The 22,718-nt window shown below is 38.9% G+C and overlaps 1 protein-coding gene across 5 annotated transcripts in view; it reads left to right on the top strand.

Moving 5' to 3' along the window:
* The window catches only part of SLC24A4 (solute carrier family 24 member 4), a 94,786-nt gene that overhangs the window by 46,849 nt on the left and 25,219 nt on the right, over positions 1-22,718 (top strand). For 3 of the 5 annotated variants that reach the window (XM_026111934.2, XM_064512164.1, XM_064512163.1), the window contains 9 exons: positions 6,360-6,436; positions 7,557-7,631; positions 9,969-10,053; positions 12,150-12,253; positions 13,033-13,107; positions 14,142-14,167; positions 14,869-14,922; positions 16,979-17,121; positions 21,680-21,849. In XM_026111934.2, the coding sequence (XP_025967719.2) occupies positions 6,360-6,436; positions 7,557-7,631; positions 9,969-10,053; positions 12,150-12,253; positions 13,033-13,107; positions 14,142-14,167; positions 14,869-14,922; positions 16,979-17,121; positions 21,680-21,849 (809 nt within the window). Of the gene's footprint in view, positions 1-2,231; positions 2,254-6,359; positions 6,437-7,556; positions 7,632-9,968; positions 10,054-12,149; positions 12,254-13,032; positions 13,108-14,141; positions 14,168-14,868; positions 14,923-16,978; positions 17,122-21,679; positions 21,850-22,718 lie in introns of those variants that run through there. The other 2 variants (XM_064512165.1, XM_064512162.1) reach the window with 2 other exon arrangements.

Raw genomic sequence — 22,718 nt, 5'->3', positions numbered from 1 at the left:
TTATTCCATTCCCCAAGATTCCCTAATATCTGTTTGGCTGTACTGAACTCACCACAGTCATTTCTGAGACTGTGACCACTTCAGAACCTGAGCTGACATGCGAAATGTGATGGGGACTGACCTTCTGACACTAGTGGGAAACAGAACATGAGAGGAATTTATCCCAATAAGCGTTTCAGATGCCTTTGAGGTGACTGACCTTCTTTCTCTAAAAGTCTTTGCAGTGCACTGATTTTGAGGAACAGTCTGGGTCAAATCCACAAATATCTTGAAAGCAAGAGTGATTCTAATACATATTTATCCCATTCATTGCTACTCAGCTCAAATAGGACCCTACTCAGCTCAGATAGGACCCCTGCTTTCAGAGGGATGGGACAAATAATAATTTCCCAGCTTTCACTCAAATCTTCTAACAGCTTATGTCAGTACAGAATTATAAATTAGCATAAGTTACAGTGCTGTGGGGCTTGTTTGAAAGTTCACCTCTTGGTGCACAAACTGTTGGTGTTTTACTGCTGACACTAAGTAAAAATGCATGCATTTGCTTGGCATGTGCCTCCAGAAGCTCTTTTTTAGTGGACAGTGAGACGTTTGTGTGCTATAACTGATGCATACGTGCATGTGCATGAAAACAACACCAGGCCTTTGAAAAATCTGTCTCTGCAGTGTGAAAAAGGGATGGCACACAGGTAGAAGTACGCTAAATGTAGAGTTGTCTGAAGCTGCTTGCAGTACTTCAGCAAATGGCACAAATTTGAAATACTCAAGATAGCTCTTGAATATTATTATGGCTGGGTAAAGGTGGAAGCATTTGATTCCCCCCTCTTCCCCTTCCTCCACCTTATACCTCTGCTGTGGGTGGCTGCAGTGGTGACACTCCCTGAGTGCTAAGACAAAGGGGTAGGTATCACAGCCCAGAGATGTAACATGTCCTGAAGTGTCCACCTAGGGCAGAGGAATTAAGTGCAGGTGTTAATTGGAGATGCGAGCTTCTCTCTACACAATTTGCCTAACTCCCTTCCTGCAAAGGAAGAATGGAACCGATTGCTTTTGTCCTTTCATACAGCTACAGCTCTCTTCTCCCTTTAAGCAGAAATTAAAGAGTTGTGACAGGCTTGAATGCTTAGTACCTATTGAGAGTCAGCATGCTTGTTGCCTCTGTGAGTGAAGCAACTGGTGATAAGGCGAAGAAATCACATGCTGAGGCAGGTTATAAAACCGCAGATCCACGTGGTGGTCAAGATGTTCTATCAGGCTTAGGAGATTTTGAAACTTATTTCTTTGGCAGGCTGCCTCTCACAGGATGGACAGGGCATTTGGGAGCAATGCTCTCATGGTACCCAGGAGTAATCTGGTAACAGCCTAAGTACAGGCAGGTGTCAGGAGCATGTCTGGGTTTGTCCTGCCTGCTGTGTGCCAAATTTTCACTCCAGAGCCATGCAAAGGACTTAAGCCATGCGACTCCTATTATGTTCTGTACTGGGGCATGCTATTTGGATGCTCTGTGATTTTTTCGTCACAGGCAGCTCAGCCAGAGCTTTATATCGAAGGTGAATCAACCCTTCTTTCATGGCATAATTAAGGATTTTTTTAATGATTCCATAGCTTATACAAAACGGGAGTGGTGTCCGCAGGATGTCCCTTCCAATTCATGGTTAGATAAGCTGCCTTTGTTTCCCCCCTCATCTCGTATTTGGAGAGAGGGAACAAGCTGCAGGGTGATCACAGTTCCAATATAGACTAGGCCGCCTTTGTGTCCTCCCTTCCCCGTCGATAGATCTGCGCTGCAGGAATCATGGGCTTGCAACAGTACCAGCAGGGTAAATATTTCAGTATTTCTAGCTGACTTTAAGATGATTGGTGTATGTTCCCCTCCTTTTTTTGGCAAAGGTTAGCCCCATTAGATGTGCTGTTCTCCGTTTCATCTCCTCCTCCCATCTGTTGTGTCTCTATTCAGTGGAAACCAAGGAGATGTAGCTCCCACTCGGGCTGCCAGATAGATATTTTTTCATCTATGGGAGACAGAGCTCTGTGTGAAGCAGTGCCCTCCTGCACACACGCATCAGACAGTACCGTGAGGGCAGAATATCCTCTCTCAAACTGTATGATAATAGCATGTTCCCTGTGTCTGCTTATACCAATCAGGGCATATGACAGTCCCTGGGTTAAGTGATGTTGATTCCCAGGCCTAAGCGAGGAGCAAAGGGCATCCAAGGAGCCTTTTCTTGAGCAACCAGATTCTCATAGCAATAGGTAAGAGAAGCAAGCCTTTGTTTAAAATCTCAAAAACACAATGCAGTGAATAAATGAAGAACAATGCATGTGGATAAGGCATACAGAATTTATAGATGACAATTATATGACTTGTGTGATTATCTGGATAATAAACCATAAAGAAAGCAAATGTTTATACTGAAAAACTCCAGACTTTGCCTTGGAACTCACTGGTAGATAGCCATTTTATTAAGGAGGAAATCCATCTTACCAAAGTCCACAAACTTGCTTCATTTCCCTGACTTCTAAAGGTTTTGTTCTATCTGTAGATGCAAACCACTGCATGATGTAAGTTCTGTGCAGAGAGGAGCATCATCTCTGAGAAAAGCTGTCTTAAAGTTAATTCACATAAAGTTATCTCTGTGAGTCAAGTAAATATTCATTATGAGTAGTTATTTATTACAGATATGTTACCCTGCCATGTATGAGGCAAGTTGGTTTGCAGTGAGGCTGGTTTGTTTTTCTTTGATAATTGAAAGCCGTGGCTCATTTCTCACTTCTGTCTCTTACTTCTGACACTTTCTGGTCTTCTGATTTCCTGTTTAATATTAACTTGGAATAAGTAAAGCTCTATTAGAAAGATAATGTTTATGATTTTTATTCATATTTCTTACAACTTCAACTTATACTGAGTTAAGCTTTTTTAACGTTCAACTGTGAAGTCATCTACAGCCAACTGAATGAAACTACCAGGTAGGTAACAGCTCTCCTGATGGCACATCCCTTCTGTCAAGTAATGGGCCGGAGGCATGTTCTTTCTGCTATGTGGTGGCAGTGAGGGTGCTACTGGCATGAGCACCTGTGATGGGAGGCGTAAGCGTCTGTGTCAGATCATGTGGAAGTATGTGCCCCGTGTATAGGGTCGCATTACCACTGCTAGAGATTGAGGCCCAGGCTCTGGTCTCTGTTCTCGTGGTGCGTTGCTGAAATCCACGTCCTTCTCACAGCCATAGTTTGAATGGAGGAGACAGAGGACAAATGAGAAACGCGATAAGAAAAATAGTGCCTCGGATACATTTTCCATATACATCCATGCTGGGCATGGTATTTTAGCCAGTGATGCAGGAACAACCATATTGTGTAGGATGCCCAGCAGCTGTAGCTCCAAGTCCTTTCCTCCAATTAGAACCCTTCTTAATGCTTTTTTTAGTTATTAATAATTGTAGTTAATATTAATTCATTTTAGTTAATTGTTAATGGGCAGTTATTTATTTGAAATCACATACTTTGGGTGTGATTAATTTTTTGCCATATTTTACTTCCTGTTAGGGAATAACTCCTCTGGGAAATTTTGCTTTTGGCAGATAGCATAGTTGACTAGACGCTTGTATGTTTGATGGTACTGCAGTATTATTCCAGAAGGTTATTTCTCCCTGATTGCCACATGGGAGAATGATACTAGTTTGTATCTGTTCAGCAGGATATATATAGGGCTATATAAGGCAAATATTTCTTATTCAGGGAACCTGCTTGGCTGTTATATATATATGAGGGTTTTTTGGCATCTTGAACAGTGTATCCGCATGATAAAAGCATTCCAGATTGCTGCATCTTAACCGAAAGTTTGTGGATTATCCTGCAGTATAATTCAGTAAAAGAGTAAGAATGTCCCTTTCACTCTGATTTAATACTAAGTGTCTTAAAACTACAGTGCAACCCATTTTCTCCCAGTGATGCTTATTTCCAAGATCCTTTTCCTTGTTTGAGTGAAAGAGTGATAAAAAAAACAAACAGAGAGGAAGGTGATTTATTCTCATGTTTTGCTTTTAGAATTACTTGAATTTGTTTGGATCAGTAGGCAAATGCATCTAAATGAAGATAGGTTTCTTCAGTGCTAGCATTCAATGGTATGTTTTCCCTCACCACTTCAGGAAGCATTACATTGTTAAACTTACACTTTTTTTAATTTATGGTGTGGTTTGCATTCATATAGCAATGCTGTTTCCTCAGGCTGTTTTTTAAGGCCACAGATCTGTTTACAGTGTAGATGCAGTCAGCGAGTTCTTCTCTCATCCCTGCTTTACACGGCCTGGTTGACTATGGAATTCTGTAGCAACCCAGATGCACTTTCTTGAAGCTAGTCCTGCTGAACACTGGTGTGCTGGTGGTCTTTCAGCACTGAACTACTCTCCAAACCCTTGAATGATAGTCTGTAATTCAGTGAGTGATTGGATATTATTGTGCTATTGTGCTGATGGATTTGTGTGTTTACGTCTACTACGGCTTTCATTTTTCTGAGTGATAACAGAGGAGGACCAGGGATAGAATGGTTTTCCAGAATTAGGAGTAGGAAATCACATTCAGAAATATCTAAGCAAATTTTGCATATCATTTTCCTTGTCTAAGGATGAGGCTTAGAGGAAAAGCTGCATCTTTATCTTAGGAAAGCTCTGTTCTACATATTAAGTGTTGATGTTGGTTCCAGTGAGAATTTAACAGTAAGAACGGGGCTTATTCAAGAGCCTAATGAAAAGCAGTAAAGGCATTGCAGTAAGTCATTGTTGAACTTTTATTTTATGATAAATGTTTTATAGACCATTAACTATAGTAGTTTTCAAATGTGAGCTTGGAAGATTTAGGGAGGTTATGTAAGACATAAAAAATTGTCTTTTGGAAGGCAGATAAGATTTATGTGCATAAGATTTTAAAGACAGGCTGCTGCCAGTGTTTGCCTTCAAAAATAAAATCTTTTGTGGTAGTGGATATTATGAAAAAACAGAGCTGCATTATCTTCATCTTTGCATGGAACACTGTTCAAGTCTGTGTCAAGCTAGACATATGCAGCATACAGAGGTGTGTGTAGTACAAACGAGAAGGAACAAGGTATTTTTGCATTTATATGAATCTCAAGGATTGAAGAAATTAAGGTCTTTGAAACTGGAGTATCTTCTCACTGCAGCCAAAATTTTCAAGTGTTTGGTGATTACAGGTAACTCAGATTTAAGACACTAAAAAATTTAATCTTCAAAGGGTGATAGTGCAATACTTCCTGAAATTTATGCTTTTTTAAAGTGTTTCAAGTGCAGTAACCAACTTCATCAGCTATATGTTGAATTCCTGGTTTCTGTGTTCATGTTTATCATTTGCAAAATTATACTGGGAACTGAGAAAATAAGACAATTGAAATAGAAAATGAATCAGCATAAATATCGTATATTGTCCTATTCTCTAGGCTGTTTTTGGCATTTCTTTAACTGGCAGACTGGAATAAGGGAAAAATGATCATATAGTCCTCGGTGTCCTCCTCCAAGTTTCGATATATTATGGTTCAGTTCAAAAAACTTTTTGGAGTTTATCTTGCCATCAGTCTAGGTATACAACTCCTTGCTGAAACCAACATGTAGTCCTAAATAATAATTTCAAAACTTCAACCCATTTGGATTTCAGTGGCTGAAATAATTTTCGCCCTTCAACTTTCCAGACTCACGTCTGAGGCACTGTAGATCTCTATCCCTGCCTGCTTTGTCATCCTGTATGTTCTTTATCTCTTACCTTTCTTCAGCCCCTTGATTGATTTAGTTGCTGTCTTTGTCTCCACCATCTGGAATCCTTTTTTCACACTCTGTGTGGAACACAGGTCCTTTGACTGAACTCTGCAAAACTTTTCTGTCTGAGAAAATGATTAGAGTTGCTTTAATCTTTTTGAAGTGATTTGCAACACTGTGGAGCCATATAAGAATTTTCAGTTAAGAACCTAATGGAAGGTTACAACTATTGAGTAATTTTTCAGGGGCAAAGCATGCTTACAGCCAGGAATATTATTTCAGGATGAATTTTATCCCCATGTTGACCACTTCAAAGTGTATTTAGAGGAGAGGATAATAAAAATAAGGCACCAAGAATGTGAAACTCACAGTAATCACTGAGTATTTAAGCCATTGGAAGGATGATAATTAATTACACATAAGAACCAGTTCTCTGTTCTTCAGAGAGAAAAAAGGCTATGATGTGGCAGGCTATGATGTACCAAGTTGAAAGATACATTCTTGTTTGGTCATGTATTTCTACGGAGACATCCTTATTTTTCAGTCTGCCATTTATAGATTCTGTAGAAATTAAAAAATATATATATTTTTCTCTTTCAGCAATTAATGAATTTCCTCAAGATATATTTACAAATAAGGAACGGCAGCAAGGAGGGATTCTGCTTCATATCTGTGCTGTAAGTTTTCCTCTACTGTGCTTCATTTTTATTTTCTGTGTATTTCTCTTGTAAGATGTTACTCATCTTAGTGCCTTTACTAAATAGAACTCTGTATATGTAAACATATTTCTAATACTTTGATTTCATATTTCTGATATGTCAGTATGGGTGCAAATGCTCAAAAGGTAACATTTTTTTAAGAAAATGATCTCGAGAATCTGAATTTGCAATGCTTGTGCATTCATCATCTTGAATGAAATCCTGTCCCTGTGGATACCAGAAGGATTTCTACCACTGGCTTGTATGCATTTACATTTCACCTTGTGTATACAGGGTTTGGGATTCCTTTGTCGTTGACAACATGCATGAGGAGGAGCATTCTTTTGATGCTCTTTCATTTTGATTGCACCTCTATGCAAAAGATGCAATTGTAATACAAAAAAACACCCTGAGGAAATATAGACAATGTCATGTGGAGTTTTACATTTTACTGTAGAAAAAGCAAAAGAATTAAGGCCTTCAGGCTGCAGTTTTACATTCCCAGCTCTGAGAAAGTAACGTAGAAAGGAATTTCACTTGATTGAGAATCACAGAATTAGTAAGGCCAATTACACAAGCACAGAACATAAAGCCCCATAAAACAGCGGGAGGATCACGTGTATGCATGAAACCACCATCATCCCTGAGAGGTTTGCTGCAGTGAGCCAAGGTCAGGCACACTGATTTCCAGGTATGATTATTGCTTGTGTATTCTTAATCAAGATAGTATTGCTTTCTCCTTTATTACCTGGTCTAATAATTAATTGAAAATATAAATGATGACAATGTCAGTGTGTAAAACCCTGCCTGCTACTTTATTATATTTGAATTCTACTATGGCACCCTACTCTGTCAAACTGTGATACCTTTCGTATTGCAGGGTTTGGCAAACATGCTTGTCCTAAACTTAATCTTACATATGGTCTGTTTTCATGCCCTAAACTGATCAGCAAAGGGGCTTTTTTTTTAAAATGGATGAAAAACAAAGCCATATATTCCTGATAGTCTGTACTATTAGAAAAAATATAACATTGCTTTCTTTCCTCTTTTTATGTAGAGGAAAAATCTGAAGTATTTCCTGACTTTATTTTCTTTACAGGCTCTTTATATGTTCTACGCTTTGGCTATAGTATGTGATGACTTCTTTGTTCCATCTTTAGAGAAAATTTGTGAGGTATGTTGAAGAACTTTGTTCATCTTTGAAAAACTTTGAAAAATACATTATAGTACTGTCATTGTTTGGAATTCTTTCCTGTGAATTTGGTGATCTCAGTCCTTTTCAAATGGATTGGGCTTTCCATCAAAAACTCACCTGTGGCGTGAGCACATTGGTCCTCTTAATGACACTTAAGGTGAAAAAAAGAAAGATTTAATGAGAACATTTGCCAAATCCACTCTTAGATACCTGAAACACATAGGTAGAATGGATATGACATATGGATGAATTGGGTTTATTATTGTACTTCTATTTTTAAAACACACTTGGGGAAAAAAGCGCCGTATATAGCAAACTTAATGTGTTGGCTTTTCAAGTTTTATTGCATGTCTGCCTCTATCAGCAAGAAGAATTAGACTGCTTATGCAGTCCTAGGAAAAAGGAGATGTGTGGAAAAAGCGTGTATCTTGATTTGATTCAGAATAGGAATACATATTTACATATCCAAAAATTTAGTGAGATGCCAGAACCGTTTCCCCACCTGATGTACCCAGTATTGGCTTCTGTCAGTCCCAGCTGATGTTAGTGAGAGTTTTAAAACTGACTGCAATATAGCAAAGACAAGCAGTGCAAAGTATCTTTGAAATTCCACCCAGAGGCAATAAAAGATCAATACTTGGAAAGGAAATTGTTAGCATTATAACTAAAGTTATATGCTATTTTGTGCACAAAGCCCCCTTAAACCCGCTATGTGACATTTCATGACAGTTTGTAATACTGTATGCTTTTATTATTCAAAATGAATGTAATTCCTTTACATAATTTCTGAGAAGACTTTGCAAAATTACATACAGGATTCTACTTACTTTAGTTGATCAGAAAAGGGTAGAATTTATACTTCGCATATAAATGTTATGTTGGAGAGTGCTTTGGTTAAATACTACAAAATGGATACAAAATACAAAACTAGGTTTTGATTCTGTTTTTATGACAAAGTGGAAATCAATGAGAAGGTGGAAATCACACTTCCTTTGCTTTTTAACAAAACTGCCTGTCAATGGTTTCTGAAAAACTCTTGAAGCTAGTAAAAAAGACTTTATTTTTCTATGAATATATGTGGAGAATTCCTATTAATGTTATTCAGAGCTACCTATTTATCAATAGGAAGACAAATGGAAGAAAAAGGGAGGCAGTCAGTATCTGCTAAATATTCCATAGGGATCTTTTCTTTCCCTTTACAGATGTTCTGTCTTATGCGTGCGTGCACCTTATACACCATATTGAAGTTGTACCAGAGTACTGCTGCTGACCCTTCGTAAAATCTTTGCCTCTTGTCTCGTATTCTGCTGAACATTAAGACAGCTAAAAGAATTCAAGTAGTTAGCACACTTAATGGTTGAACTTCTTCAGCAGTGTAACTGGTAATAGATCACACGGTAGAGTAAGGGCTTGTGTTTCTGTTTTGTCAAGTTCTCTAGGGTGCCTGTTTTCATCAGCTCAAAATGTTGCATACTGCCTGAGAAATACTCTATTTTTACACTGCTCCTTTTGTCATCAATCAGTTTTCTGTCCTTGGAAGAGAGATGAGATACTAATGATGAGTCTAGAGACTCTCAAAAAGAAAAAACTTTCTCCATAAAACCTTCTTTATAGTTCAAGGGAAAGATCCTCAGGCAGTATTAAATTGATGCAGCCCACTTGTGGAGCTACACTTGCTTATGCTGGTCTGAGAACTCTCAGGAACCTATATCCTATTAGAGCTTAAGAGACACTGTAATAAAAATAGATCCGACTACAGTACATAGGACTCTCTGTGTCTAATTGGTCTAATTTTGTGTGTGTCAGTGGATTGGCTTTTGATTTACACAGTTGTAAGTGAGGTCAGAATCAGGCCTGCTGTTTGTAAGATACAGCCACAGAGGTTCTATTTTTCTCCTATTGATTTCTACTGTCAAATTTTAGAAGCCTCAAGAATTATCTGTAAGTCTTGAATGACTGCGTTTAGAGTTCCAAAAGTGAAGTCACGAAAATGATTCAAGAAGGGTTTGCAAGCTTTTGGGGTCTGCAGGAATGTCTTTCTGTAATCAGTTACATCTAAGCTACAATCAGCTAATCAGTTATATATAAGTAGATAATATTATCTGACATCTCACTGAGTTAAGATATAGACATTCTATTCGCCCAAAGTATATTTGCCTTCTCAAAAGGCTGTATATCTAGTTCTGTATCATAGTGACTGTTCAGCCTTTAATAACTTGGAGGGCAGAAAATGAAGGGCTTCTGTCTTTGCAGCTATAGAACTGTGCCGTGTAGATTAGAGCAGCAGTGCTGAAATATTCAATACTTTTTTTCCAGAAACTACATTTGAGTGAAGATGTTGCTGGAGCCACGTTCATGGCTGCAGGAAGCTCCACTCCAGAGCTGTTTGCATCTGTTATAGGTATGGAGCCTCCACACTGGCTTTTATGAGACCTGCTGTTAAAAATCAGCAGCAGATCAAGCAGAGGTATCCAAAAGTACTACCATTCTTTTGTCAGTTTATAATCAGCGATTATAGCTGTCAGCCAGTCTGTGGTTCATGGTATAATTAACTACTCAAAATATCTCATGAGGCAGTGAGTCTCCTCTGAAAACACAGAGGGGAATGGCAGGTTCTGAACACAGGAGGTGAAAGCTCAGTTTTATTGCAGTCCTCTGAGAGAGAGTTTGAAGTATCTGATGCCTCTGGCTTCTTTTTCATGACTAAAGGGAATTAATTTTAGCAAGGAAGTAGGAGAACAGGGAACATGAGAAAAGAGCAAATTAAATAATGTACAGATAAGTTAGATCTGCTGAAATCAGGACATGATGAAGTTCTCTGCAGATTAGTTAAAGAATTACTTGAATTAATCCATGAACCACTAAAGATTATTGGCACAGAAGGGAGGTCTAAATGGCAAAAGTAGTACCAATATAAAGGAGCACACAGGAATTCCCTGGAAGGATTCTGCATGAAATACACTGATAGGGAAGGGGAAAGCTGCACATTTGAAATATCTGTCTTTAGTAAAGCTTAAGTAGGCTTTCTGATACTATCCTGACTGACAGTCTTACAAACTTTAGGGGAATATGATCTAAAGGAACACACTGTAACATCTTGTCCAACTTATTAAAGAGCAGTTTTGAAGGATTAGTAATTAAAGCTTAAGTTTAAAGCTGAGAAAGTATCTCAAGACAGATCACACAAGGTCAGTCCTATTTTCATGAATAACTTGAATGGAAGAATGGAGACTAGACATGTAATTTTAGATGACACAAGTGTATGAAGGATCACAAGCATTTTGGGAGGCAAAAATAGAATGTAGAAAGATCTTGATCAATTTAAGATAAAAAAAGATGCAATTTAATAGGAGCAAATGCAAAGAGTAAGTAAAACAAAGTAGGTAGTTGTCTAGGAGGAAGAATGGTTAGAGAGCTGTAGATCAAAAAGGGCCATAGTATATTGTAAAAGAAGCAGGAGTCAAACAGAAATCAATGGTGGGATGTTGCAAATAACTCAGCCCTCATTCTGGCACATATTCACTGGATTATTTTGAGTAAAGCATGGGATTTCTAAGTTATCCTCCTTCACTCAGTTCTGTTAGGCCATATTTGGGATATTATATCCAATTTTATTACTGTGCTTCAAGAGAGTTGCAGACAAATTATAACAAGTACAGAGAGGAGAAAAAGGGTAAGAGGCTCAGAAAGTATTATCTGTGAGGAAAGCTTGAAGAAAGTGAATGTAAATCTTTAAAGCTTCTTTTACTGGAAGAATTTAAGTGCAAGGAGAGAGAGCTCTGTAGTGTGATCTAGGTATATCTGGTCCTGCCTCAGTGCTAAGGTTACATTAGATAATCCTTGGAGATCCCCTCCAGCCTTTGATTTTTGTTTTCCTGATATGCTTATGTTATACATAAGTATATGAGGCATAAGTGGGTTCAGTACTAAGGGAAAGGGCAAAATTGGTCTTAGAACAGGCTAAACTGGAGCCTGATTCTTTATTGGCATCAGAAGGCACACATTATTACACCCAAGGTAACTACTGGTTCTTCAAGGGAAGAATCTCTTACTCCTGTGAGACACTCTAAGGAAGAGCACTGGAAATACTAAATGCCTGGAAGACAGGTTTGTTTGCTTTATTACAGTGTTTGAAGTGAATTATATTCCATGTTCCTGATTGGACAGGAGTTGTTTTATGTTCAGTGTAATGGATTACTACACCAGTAACAGCCAAGCTGTCAAATATAGGACTTACTATTGTACTAGCTAGTTACAAAATTTATCCACTTTTGATAAAAATACGTATGTAGAGATGTTAAGCCAAATATGTGGAGCCACTAGCTAGCCTAAAAGCACAAAATACTTCATGGAGAAGTGAGTATTTATTATGAAACATGTTTTGATTAAACTTTCAAATAATCTTCGTTATTGTCAAGTAGTACATGATCTGAGTAATACCATGCAGCCTAAAATGAGATGACAGAGGTAATAATGCATATTTTGCTCCCTCTGCAGGTGTATTTATCACTCATGGAGATGTAGGAGTAGGGACCATTGTTGGTTCAGCAGTTTTCAACATCCTCTGCATCATTGGTGTCTGTGGGATATTTGCAGGACAGGTTAGTAATATACCTATCTTTATGGAGTTCAATTGCTTATATTATTGGGTTTTGCATGAGCAGATATATATGAAAAATGGAGCATTAGTCAAAAATAAACAAAAAAAGAGCTGACATGGAGGTAATGCCAATGTAGAAAAGAATTTACAAAAGCTTTACAAATAGGAAATGTTCCCAATAAGTTTAGTTGTAGTTTCAGAACTCTGAACATGTAGTATCCAGAGGAAAATGATTCCTCTTCATACAATACTATGTCCATAGTCAAATGGTCAGCTGCATCTCCTAGTCCTCTCTGGTACCAATGGTGATCAAAGCATCTAGGACCCAAGCAAGAGATTTCCTTCATCTCCTCAGTAGTTGTTTAGACTATGTATCATATTTTTTTCTGCACTAAGTCTGATATATCCACAATTAGAATTAGAAGTGGGAATTGCACTTGCTTTGCTTTCGCTTGCACTTGCTTTTGTTTGCACTTGATTTGCTGCACTGTGATGAATTGTACTTTACAATTGAAATTATGGCCAATTAAAATAGCATTAGTAAGCAATATCCTTCATTAATGAAAGTTTCTATATGATTTTTATTAACGGTTATTACAGATTCTTTGTCTGACAGACTGATATGTCTTCCTGTTTGCACAGGACAGCTATTTATTCCAGAATCGTTGCTAATAATGATTTTGCTCACACACCTAAGTGACTGCAAGATGGAGGCCTTTGTTTTGTCTTTAAGATCTTTCCTTTTTTTTTGTTGTTGGCTAAAATTGTGGGTTTTTTCAGGTGGTTCATCTCACCTGGTGGGCTGTGTTCAGGGACTCTATGTACTACACATTATCTGTGATCATACTTATAGTGGTAAGTAGTCCCCTTACCAATCAATGTGTTTTGTTGCTTAATTTCAGAGGGCCAGTCTGCTAACAATTGATATACATTGCTAAACAATTATTTTCATAACTAGTTCTAGTGACATCCAGAAGTGAGTGCTGAGCAAGATGACTCCACAGCCTGGTCCAGAAATGAAAGCTTTGTGCAGTCCCACAGAGTATGTCCGTGATATCCATTTTGTACCTACAGCCTGTAACGTTCTGCAGACTAACAGGCTATTGTTATACAGTGCAGTTAGCACTCTCTTCTGACCTAAGGGACTGCTTGTGGCAGAGATGTAAAGTTTTGAGCTGCACCGCTGTTTTAAACAGGGAAGGTGTCTGTTTCTTGCTCCTACACATTAGTTGTATTTCACAAATTCCTGCCAACCTGCCCATGTGGGTAAATTTTACTAAACAGATCACAGGTGAGATACTGTTCTGTTCATCTAGAACAGTATAGTAGTTCCTGAACATACTCATTTACTGCACTTTGTGACAGGGAGAGGGAGCATACGCTTAGTTTGGTTTGTAACAAATATGAAAGGCTGGCTGATGATTCAATTACAGGCGTCACAGAGAGTGGAGTAAGATATGTATAACCAGCTGGCCTAAGGGCAGAGGTGAAACGGCTGCCTATTCTGCTAAAACTAGGTTAGCTATGGAAGGATTCAGTGCTTTATGTCTTAGGTCTCTTCAAAATACATGCGATTTCACTGTCTTTTACAGGTGCACGGCATGTGTGTGTGTATGTGTGCATCTGTCTGTCTTTCACACACTCACACTGTTTTAGTCAATAATATTAATAAAAATCACTGAGAAGAATCCAAGCCTTGTCCACAAGTTTTCTGCTTTGGGGGTATGAGGTGCACAATCCATACAGTGAATGTTATGGGTTAGAGAGGGTCAAAAGGGGACTCCCGTAGTTCCTGGTCGGATATGACTGATAGCCAATAAATTGACCATTTTTCAAGTTAGGTCAGAGAAACTGTCAATTTATGGTTTTCTTTTTTTTTTTTCTTCTAGTTCATATATGATGAGAAAATAGTATGGTAAGTTACGTAAGTTGTTCCCTACAGTCCTATATTCGCTCTGAGAGATCAGTAAATAGAGTTGCAGTGTAACTAGATTTTGTTCTTGTACCCTGTGAGTAAGAGCTGGAGTTGACATCTAGGAAATCCTGTTTGTTTGCTTTAGTTATATATTTTATCATGGTCAGGGAAAACTGAAAGAAAAATTAATAACATGGAAACATTAAGTAAGTACATAGGCTGTCTGTAAGGCCTGAGGGACTCACACATGTGCAGAGCAGGTAACTGAAGTTCCACTGTTCTGAATTTAGTTGTTAACATGTATGGGGGTGCTGGTTTTCCCAGAGAGCAGTCCAAGCTGGGATCCTAGTGGAAGGTCATATGCATCCTCTAAAAGAGCCCCCTCAGAGTGCCTGGCCTGTGTCTCAGCACTAAGCTGATGGTGTGCCCTGGCAATACGATCCTCAGAGGGCAGCTCTGGTTTCAGTCTGTGTAGCATGTTTCTGGTATACATATATTACTTGTGATTTGCATGTTTACTGGAACTTGAAAGTCTTTGCTTCCCCCATGCTGCTGAGACTCCATCTAATCTTAAATGACATGAATCCTATGCGCATAAATGTTATTTGTACTAGATGTTCAGTGCACATTTTTAAAGAAAACTTGTAAAGGATACAGCTGCTGGAATGATCATTTAACACTTTTTCTTTTGTCTCTTTGAGGTGGGAAAGCCTTGTACTCATCGTTATGTATTCATTCTACATACTTACCATGAAGTAAGTGCTTTTCTCCTCTCCATGCCCTTTAGCTGTTAATTGACCATCATTCTTCTGGTGAGGTTTTGTCTTTGGTCCTCTTGCTAAGGACAATGCAGCCAATCTTGTTGCTGTGCAGGATCCCTTGCATTTTCATGCTTAATTGGTTTTGCTCCAGATATGTGCTTAGTCAAGAGCAAATCTTTGGATACATCCTTTTCACAGTGCAATGAGGTAAAGTAGGTTTCAGAGATAGTTGAGAGGAAATGCCATTATACAAAGATATGTGAAAAAGCCCACTGGGTACTCTGTATTTTAAGCTCACAGCATGTCAGCTGTTGGACATCAACTACAAAGTATTTTATTCCAGGCAAGCTGCTATGTATTTTCTAAGTTTATACTCAAGCTTAGCTCCTGGTAACTTCCTCCTCTGCCCATATCTTGATACCACAGTTGCATTGCTGCATTGTATCATAGTGGGGAGAGAAGTATTAAACCGTGAATACTTTTACAGGTTCCTGTCAGATACACAGTGACTGACTCTACAGCTTGGCTGCTGTGCTGTGTTAGGTTCTCATTGTGGCATCTACACCAGTTTTACAAATACATAGTTTTATACCTGGTTTCTGTAACCTCTGGAGAACAAGGTCAAGGAACATCAGACAGAGAGCTAAGGGTGTATTGATCTTCAGGCATTCTCATACCAGATGTACTTCTGTACTGACATCCTTCTCCTCTAGTCTAGTGACATCCTTCTCTACAACCTCTGACAGGACAGTCAGAAATCTGACTGTTACTGCAAAGGTCCATGAGTCAACCCTTCTATTGTAAGCTGCTGAGCCTTGTCCCTTGGTGCCCTTCCCCCACAAATCACCATTTTGGGGACCTCAGCCTCCTTTTTCTTCTACATCAGAGCTCATTGACAGCACTGCTAGGTCCCACCCTAGGGCTAAAATAGTGCATCCTCTCTCTAGAACAGCTTGGTCCATAATCCCAGAAATGTTCAAGATGCCAGTGCAGGGAACGGAGAGAGTAGCAGTGAGGTGAATTGAGAGCTGGTGCAATAGGCAAGAGGGCATTATATAGTGAATGTCCTGACTCCAAAATCCACAACTCCAGAGTGTTCTGCTTTCACTGACTCAGCTCAATAGCAAGGCAGAGTCTAATTATGGCATTATTCTCTTCTGCATCTACAGGAAATAAACTCCATGTTGCACTGTAATTTTTGTTGCAGCAGGAACTGTTATTCCCTAGTTCTATCAACAGATTGATAAAACACCACATAAATGTGAAATAAGTGTTTTTAATGACATGACCATTCAAAAGGTGAAATTTAAATCAGATTGCTATTCATAAAGCAGAGATGAAAGGATGTTTCTCTAAGGGCGGGGACTAAAGTTTCTCTAAGTGACAGAGGACTGATGTACGTATCCAAAATGGTCCCTGTATAAAGGTTATGTTAAAGCAGGAAAAGATTAGCGCAAATATTTGTTACCGTAAAAGGTGGTAATTGTGGTCTAGAGCCAAGTTCCATCTATCTTGTTCTGGTATTTGTTTAAATATAACTGTTCATATAGATTTGCGGTAAGTTTCTGAACAGTATACTCTTTCAAGAAACAGAACAAAGGTGAATCTTTGGTTCCAAGAGAATTCCACAGATACATTGAAGCTTTCTAGAATATGGAGAAGTGCCTCTGCACTACAAGGATACCAAAGGCTTGTCTCAGTGACTGTATGTATTGTGTGCTTTGTAGTCATGTTCTTTAGCACAGTGGGGAAGCCTGCAAGGCTTCACATTCCCACATACAATATTTCCTCCAGAACTCAATGTTCTCCATGGAATCTATTAAAATAGTGTATTTTTGTAGTCATCTTTATCTTGTATGAGGCAGGTGGAGCCCTTGCTTTCCTGTCAGCTTACCACTGAATTTCTTCTTTGTCTTAACTTCTTGTTAGCTGTCAGAGAACATGCATCTAGGCTGTTCTAGTCTGCATAAATTGTTCTCAGAGGTCTGAGAATTTGAAAGGGAAATGCAATATACTTCAGCCTTTTCAGACCTTCCCTTTGTGCTTTCAGGTACAATGTGAGGATGCAAAATTTTTTCACCACCAAAAGCAAGAATGTTGGAAATGGTGACACAGTCAACAATGAGCTGGAAGATGGTAATAAATGTTATGCCCCTAGTTGTGATGACCCATCCATTCCATTACTATGGAAAGGTAAGGCTGAGCAGACAGGACTTTGAAGAAGAATAGTTCACAGAATATCCTTTTCTTTTTTCTTTAATGCTAGTCAAAATATTGTCACTATTCAGTCTTAAGCAGGAATTTTTATTGGACTAACTTGACAATTCAGCACTCAAACCACTGAACAAAAAACCCCCAATCAAAATAGTCTTTTGTGGAGATTATGGAAACAAGCTGCTTTGTACATCGGCAATTTTGCTTCCTTTTTCTTTCCTGTTCAGTGATGAGCTACAACACTGTGAAAGAAATATTTTTCTTTTGCCAGGAAGAAGGTAATCTTCACTTCAAAAAGTTGATTATGGCTGATATAGAAACTGAGATGTGATTGAAAGACATAGGCAGATCAGTGGGCAAGGGGGAATCACATGTTGACTTCGAATCCTGGGAAGGTTGACCTTTGCTTGTCTAAATATCTGAGCATACATTGCTAGGCATGTGCATGAAATCAGGAAATGTGAGTTCTTTGCAGTCCTAGTCTTTGTCATAAAGGAGAAGAAGATGACATCCAGCTTCAGGTACTACATAAGCAAACATACATTTTTTTTGATAAGCTTCCTTTTATCTCTGTATTATCCCCCTTCTCTTCCATTCCCTCTCTTTATACAGCCAGATCATTGCTGCCTTCAAAGCTTACTGCACGTTTATGCAATGACAGCACACTGATACTCCAGTCTTGGGTGTAGTGTTTAGACAATAGTTTAATATTGATTTAGATGTACTTCTCATAGAACAACATAGCATAATTAAGATGTCTTTGAAATATTTTGGTCTCTCTTTACAATGAATTTTCATGAGCATTGACTATCATATAGTAAAGTCCATCAGTTGGACATGGGGGTGCATTCATATGAAATTTAGAGGATACTTCTTAGGGAAGTTGTTACTGGTATATTCCAGTGGGTACACAGGCAACAGATAATAGAACACAGTTATAAGCAGTTTTTACTTTTGAGTCCTTTGTTGGGTTCTGAGGGAAGTTGTTACTGGTATATTCCAGTGGGTACACAGGCAACAGATAATAGAACACAGTTATAAGCAGTTTTTACTTTTGAGTCCTTTGTTGGGTTCTGATGTCATCTCCATGCATATACTCTTAAGTCATATACTCTTAAGATTCATTCTTTTAAGATTCGTCTTAAGACGCCTCTTAAGATTCATGTGAAGATGCATCCTTCATCCTTTCTAGCCACTGTGTGATGGAGGGATGATAGCACAGAGTGTTTGCCTGTCCACCTATTATCTTCTCAGAAAATGTGAAGATTATTTAATGCTTGTGAAGAGCACATAGAGCTTTCAGGAGAAGCAGCAAGAAAGCCAACGAAAGCCTGGGCTCATGTGAATGGTGTCTCCACTAGGCACTGTCCACAGCAGATTTCATCTCTAATGTGGCTTAGAGATGCTGTGAAACTGCACTTTCAGTCAGATTCCTCTCTGTTAGTGGCTACTTGGCTGACTTCACAAGCTGAGCTCCACCCTCCTCAGAAGCAGCTTTCAGAAACAGGAGCACTACTAGCAGCAGTGGGAAAACAACTACAGCTTGCCTATGCCTTCCCTCCAACCAGCAGTTAGCAAGTTCCAGGATCCACCGAAATACTTCCCTTGGTTTCACCATGGCACACGTCTAACCTTAATCTGGTTCTCCAAGCAGGCAAAATCTGATTTCTTCCCTAAAAAGAATAGCTGCTTTGAGTGAGGAACTTTCTTCCTACCAATGATGGTTATTCTGTTGCTTAAGGTGCAGATAAAAGGGGATTCACACACTACACAACTCTCTTTGATCTTAAGTTTTATTACTTTCCAGAGCTTCCAATGTTAAAACATAAAAGCTTCCATTACTGGCATTTCAGAGAGAAAAAGGAGAGCTTTTCTCCATGAGGCAGGCTCCGTTTCAGTGAATCTGCACTCACAGGTGAAGGCAAAAGATTTGTAGTTTTGTGAATAATGCTCCTTTTTAAAGAATACTCCTATTAAAATAATAATAATAATAAACAAACACTGTGGCTCATTGCCCTTGGCTTTTATTGTATTGACCCACATTTCTCCCAGGTGGCATGGTACAATTCCTGCCTAATAATACAAACTCTAGACAAAGTGGGTTTCTGAGCAGAATGTGATGCAGATATGCAAGGGCCTGATCCAGACTCAAATAAAGTCAGCAAGAAGCTTTCTACTGACTTTGGCAGAACTGATGGTGATAACCCTTTGTGACGAGCAAGAAGTTTTTATAGTTTGTCAGAAGGAAAAGCTGTGCTCAGAACATACTTGCCTGAGGACTGTATCGCAAAGGAGTGGATAAAAGGGCTTTTCACTGTCCCATACTTGTGAAAACCACTTTTGCTGTTTTTACATGGAGCCCATTTGTACCATATGAAGCGAAGTTATGTATATCTGTGGGCATATGAGACTGAAGAGCTCTTAGGAGAACATGAGAGAAATGTGCTGCAGTAAGTTGGAATGGCTGCAGTAAGTCATACATGTATAGTAATAGATTTTACATCAATGCTAAGTTTTTTAATGGTATTTCATCAAAGCTGAGTATGTTTTTTCACTGCCTCGTTATTGGTCTTAGGAATAGTTCCAGAGGGATTACAATGCTTCTGTGTTGGTTTTCCTGACATGCTGTAAGATAAAGAAGCATTTTGGAGACTTCACTGAGAAATTCACCTGAGAGCAACTAACCTGATGAGACTGTTAAACCAAAGATACCTGGCATTTTTTCCTTACATGGATTGCTGTCAAACATTCCATTTTCTTTGTCTAACTAAAACAAATGTTAGGCTACTGTGGTGGAGTCACCTTCTATAAGGCTTGTGGTTTTCCTAGGAGGCTTGTCTGGCTCTATATTCCTTCACAGGAAAAGCTGCTTCACTTTAACTGCAAGTCATCAGAATGGCTGTGCTCCTCATTTGCATCATCAGCTGCAGTACTCAGCAAGGTTAATTTGTTTTAGATATCAGAGGTGGGAGGATAATTGCTCCTTTATGTTTACTAAATACAAAATTACTACTAGTTCTATTCTCCATTAGAGATTAGGCTGCAAGGGAAAACTATAGAACTGATTCTTGAAGTGGGACATATTTCTTTGAGAAACCAAAGATCTCTTTATGATACCTTGGGTGACCCCAGTGTACTCACTGAAAACTCATTTTAGTGAAACAAAACAAGATGCTCAAATGCAGGAGGGTAAAAGATACATTAGTATACCAGTGATTTAATTTACAGTCTCACTAAGTTTTTAATGCTGCATGATGATGAAAGGATCTTTTTCTCCAACTTCAAAGCAAATATATTAAGACGTGCTTGAGACAGCAAAGCCTTATTGGACGGTGTGATTTACATATGTGCATGGATCCTGACTTCCTGAAAATGAAAAATATTTCATCACTGTAACAATGTAAACAATAGCTATATAGATTTCTGTGTGTTTAGGACAGGTCCATTTTAATTTCTTTGTTTTAGTTGAATGTTTCCTTAGATTTCCTTTGCTTCCTGGTGGGAACCATGCACTAATAATTATCTTTTACTTCTACCTCCTAAATTCTCTTCCTCTTCTTAATGTAAGTAAGTTGCTGTAAAAGGCGGGGGGGAGGGTGAAGCCAAGCTAAGCAAAGCAGTAACACAAGCAACAAAGAATTCTGTTGTTTTGTTTCCTTATGTGTAATTACATGTAATAATTAATATTTAAAACAGTCATATGCATATCTCCTGCCCTCCTTTCTAACACTACATGGATATGTCTCCTGTCTGCTGAGCCTTGCTCTGCTTGCTATGTGTAGTCTGTAGCACTTGTGAGAATATCGGTATGTTGTTAAGCTTTGGAAGTCCTTGCTTGTATTTATGTTGATTCCCAATATGATTTTGTCTCTCTGTTTGTTTGTTTTCTTAGTGTGGTAGACAAAACAAACAAAACAAATCTCTTACCTTGGTACAAGTTCCTTTATATTAACAAAGGCTTGTTTGTAACACACATTTGTTTTGGACAGTTGTTGTTTTCCATAGTTTCAGATTTTGTCATGTTACAGATACTGATAATATTCTGTGAAAGTAAAGTGAAGATTTCCAAAGCAAGTGAGCACAACATTAGGGACTTCTGGATGTGCGCCAGCAGCTGTTAAGCACCTTGATCCAATGGGATAGCTTTATAGGTCTCAGGAGGGCTGTCTATACTGCCTCTGTGCAGGTGCTTTTAGAGAAAGCTGAGAAAAACATAGTGGAGCATAGGCAAAGAAAACTGGTGCTACAGCATGAGTGGCTGGGTGAAAACTACTCCTACTCATTGGAGAGTGGACTGAGGGTGGCTGCCTTATTGGAGTGAAAGCTCCTCTCAGCACATGTCCTAAACGAGGTGCAGCACTGAGGAACAGATTCACCAGGCTGCAGAAATATTACATGAAAGTCACTGGTAAATTCAGACGTTCAGATGAATATGACACCTGCACACACACACCTGAGGATGAAAAGAATGGCTCTGGGTGAGGGGAAACATGGTAAGATCAATTCCACAGCTAACCCTCGCCATTGTGATCATTAGTGAAGGGGATGCAGCAGTACGGCAAAAACAGTGTGGTCATGGTGGATGAGATCATCTGCTCCAGTCCCCCCAAATTCCGGTTCCCTGAAGCTGGGTTACGGATAATGATTACAAATAAGTTTGGACCACGCACCAGAATGCGGATGGCAAGCCGTCTCATCATCAATGAGGTAGGTTCATTAAGAAAACAATTAAATAAGCAGGAGGGTTGCCAAAGCTCTACATTCATTGTGACTCTGGTATTCAGATTCTGCCATGTTTCTAGCCATGGAGTAGGTCTGTCTCTAGCAGCTATGTCACAGCAGATAGAAAGATGGGTTCTGAAGGGATGGTGCTTCCTCTCTTCGTAGGAGGGCCGTCGCCAGGGAGGGGCTCCCTTGAAGATCAGCAACCTTCTCTCCATGCAAGAGGATGTGTGTTTCTGTGTGTGTGTGTGTGTGTGTGTGTGTGTGTGTGTGTGTGTGTGTGTGTGTGTGTACACGTTTGGATTTTATCTACAGCAGAATTGGTTCTGAGTCATTACAAAAGTGGTCAGGCTAAGAAAGGATAATGGACAGGTCAACCAAAAGACTGATGAAGCTGCTCCTACATGAACAGCAATTGGGATCATATCAGATCTTTTTAGTCTTCACTGTAGTCATCAGCTCAAAACAAAAGTGGACCAAAATCTTTTAATGATGGGAATTTTCTCTGGACAGTTTCAGTTAAACACTAATTAATATATTGTTGCCACCATATATTGCTTTTTTTCACATCCTGCAGCTAAAGTGACAGGATTGGCCAAATGTCATTGTCCTGAGCTTACATAAAGATTTTTGGGTGAAATCATTGGTCTGCCAACTTTGCTTCTGTGAAGGCAGGACTTTATTCTTTGCTCCTTACAATATTAAATATGAGAAGAGAGTTTTTACTTAGGCAAATAAAGTAATTTCAGTAGCTTCGGAAACAGAGGCTTTTGCTAGTTCCCAGAACGTAGATGTCATAACACAATTCTTTTGTCTACCTGGCACTGTACATATCCCCATGAAGGAAAGCAGAA

Source organism: Dromaius novaehollandiae, chromosome 5, assembly GCF_036370855.1.
Source record: "Dromaius novaehollandiae isolate bDroNov1 chromosome 5, bDroNov1.hap1, whole genome shotgun sequence".
NCBI classification, from domain to species: domain Eukaryota; kingdom Metazoa; phylum Chordata; class Aves; order Casuariiformes; family Dromaiidae; genus Dromaius; species Dromaius novaehollandiae.
The sequence above is the reverse complement of the archived record's forward strand: the minus strand, read 5'-3'. Positions and strand labels throughout refer to the sequence as shown.